The sequence below is a fragment of the Octopus bimaculoides genome, chromosome 20 (assembly GCF_001194135.2).
Source record: "Octopus bimaculoides isolate UCB-OBI-ISO-001 chromosome 20, ASM119413v2, whole genome shotgun sequence".
In the NCBI taxonomy this organism is placed as follows: Eukaryota; Metazoa; Mollusca; class Cephalopoda; order Octopoda; family Octopodidae; genus Octopus; species Octopus bimaculoides.
The window spans coordinates 47,061,347-47,062,829 of NC_069000.1; the positions used below are offsets into that span (position 1 = coordinate 47,061,347).

The window sequence follows — 1,483 nt, forward strand, 5'->3', positions numbered from 1 at the left end:
TTTCAGCCCATTTAAAAAATTTTCATTCAAGAGTAAAAGTTACCAAATTGTGTGGTCTTTAACTCTATCTCTCTCACACACGCACACACACACACACACACACACACACACACATTCACAAAACACACACACACACAAACATTAGACACACACATACAAACATGCAACCATGTACACACACATACACATACAAACACACATATATTAATAATCCAATATTTTTATTCATAAAACAACAATGCATTTCTTCATATACTTAGAATCCTCCCGTGACTTCTCAGAAACCACTCATACACTAACCTCTCTGTTACCAAATTTCAACAAAAGACAAAGTTTAAAAAATTATTTTCTTTATTCAGTTTTTTTTTTCTCATCATATAAAAATTATTGATTTCCAATAAAGGCACAGCATCATATAAGAAGATGTAATGTTGTGATACCCATGCCTTTCCTAAGGGGACAAAAAAATAATAAGGGATGGTGAAATGCCCAAATCCTGGCCATGAAGAGGACTGAATTATCAGAAACAATTGTAATAATAATAATAATAATAATAATAACAATAATATTAATAATAATGGTTTCAAATACTGGCACAAGGACAGCAATTTTAGGGGAAGGGGTAAATCAATTACATCGACCCAGTATGCAACTGGTACTTATTTTATCAACCCTAGAAGGATGAAAGGCAAAGTCAACTTCAGCAGAATTTGAACTCAGAATGTAAAGACAGACGAAATACCACTAAGCATTTTGCCCAGCATACTAACCATTCTGCCATCTTAAATAATAATAATAATAATAATAATAATAATGTTTTCTACTCTAGGCACAAGGCCTGAAATGTTGGGGGATGGGTCTAGTTGATTAGATCGACCCCAGTACGCAACTGAAACTTATTTTATCGACCCCAAAAGGATATAAGGCAAAGTCAACCTCAACGGAATTTGAACTCAGAATGTAAAGACAGACGAAATGCAGATAAGTATTTTGCCCAGCATGCTAATGATTCCACCAGCTCACCACCACCAATAATAATAATAATAATAATAATAATAATAATAATAATAATGAGGATGGAGGTGGAAGTGATGTAGAAGGTGAGTGAAGGGGACAGCAAAGTTAGTACTGATGCAATGGTGGTGGTGGTGGTATTGGTAGTGGTAGTGGTGGTGCTGTCGTTTTTACGAAGGACTTCAAACCCTCAGTTATCTGTAGGCACGTGCTGCCATCTGTTGGTGAGAAGACATCGGTGTTGCATGGAACAGTTTGTTCTTGTTGGTTTCACTGTCATATTTCTGAAATAAAATTCAACAAAAGAAAGAAAAAGAAAAGAAAATAATTAGATTAAAAAGTAAATAAAATCAGTCAGTAATTTAGAGCATACACTCACACATATTCACACCACACACACACACATACACACACACACACACACACACGCACATATATATATATATATATATATATATATATATATATA

General features: G+C 34.1%; 1 protein-coding gene across 1 annotated transcript in view; it reads right to left on the reverse strand.

The window, feature by feature from the left end:
• Positions 1–333: 333 nt before the first annotated feature.
• The window catches only part of LOC106871289 (sodium-coupled monocarboxylate transporter 2), a 27,667-nt gene continuing 26,517 nt past the window's right edge, over positions 334–1,483 (reverse strand). The window contains exon 16 of the mRNA XM_014917662.2: positions 334–1,298. Coding sequence (XP_014773148.1) covers positions 1,209–1,298 — 90 coding nt within the window. The 3' untranslated portion in view covers positions 334–1,208. The remainder of the gene's footprint in view (positions 1,299–1,483) is intronic.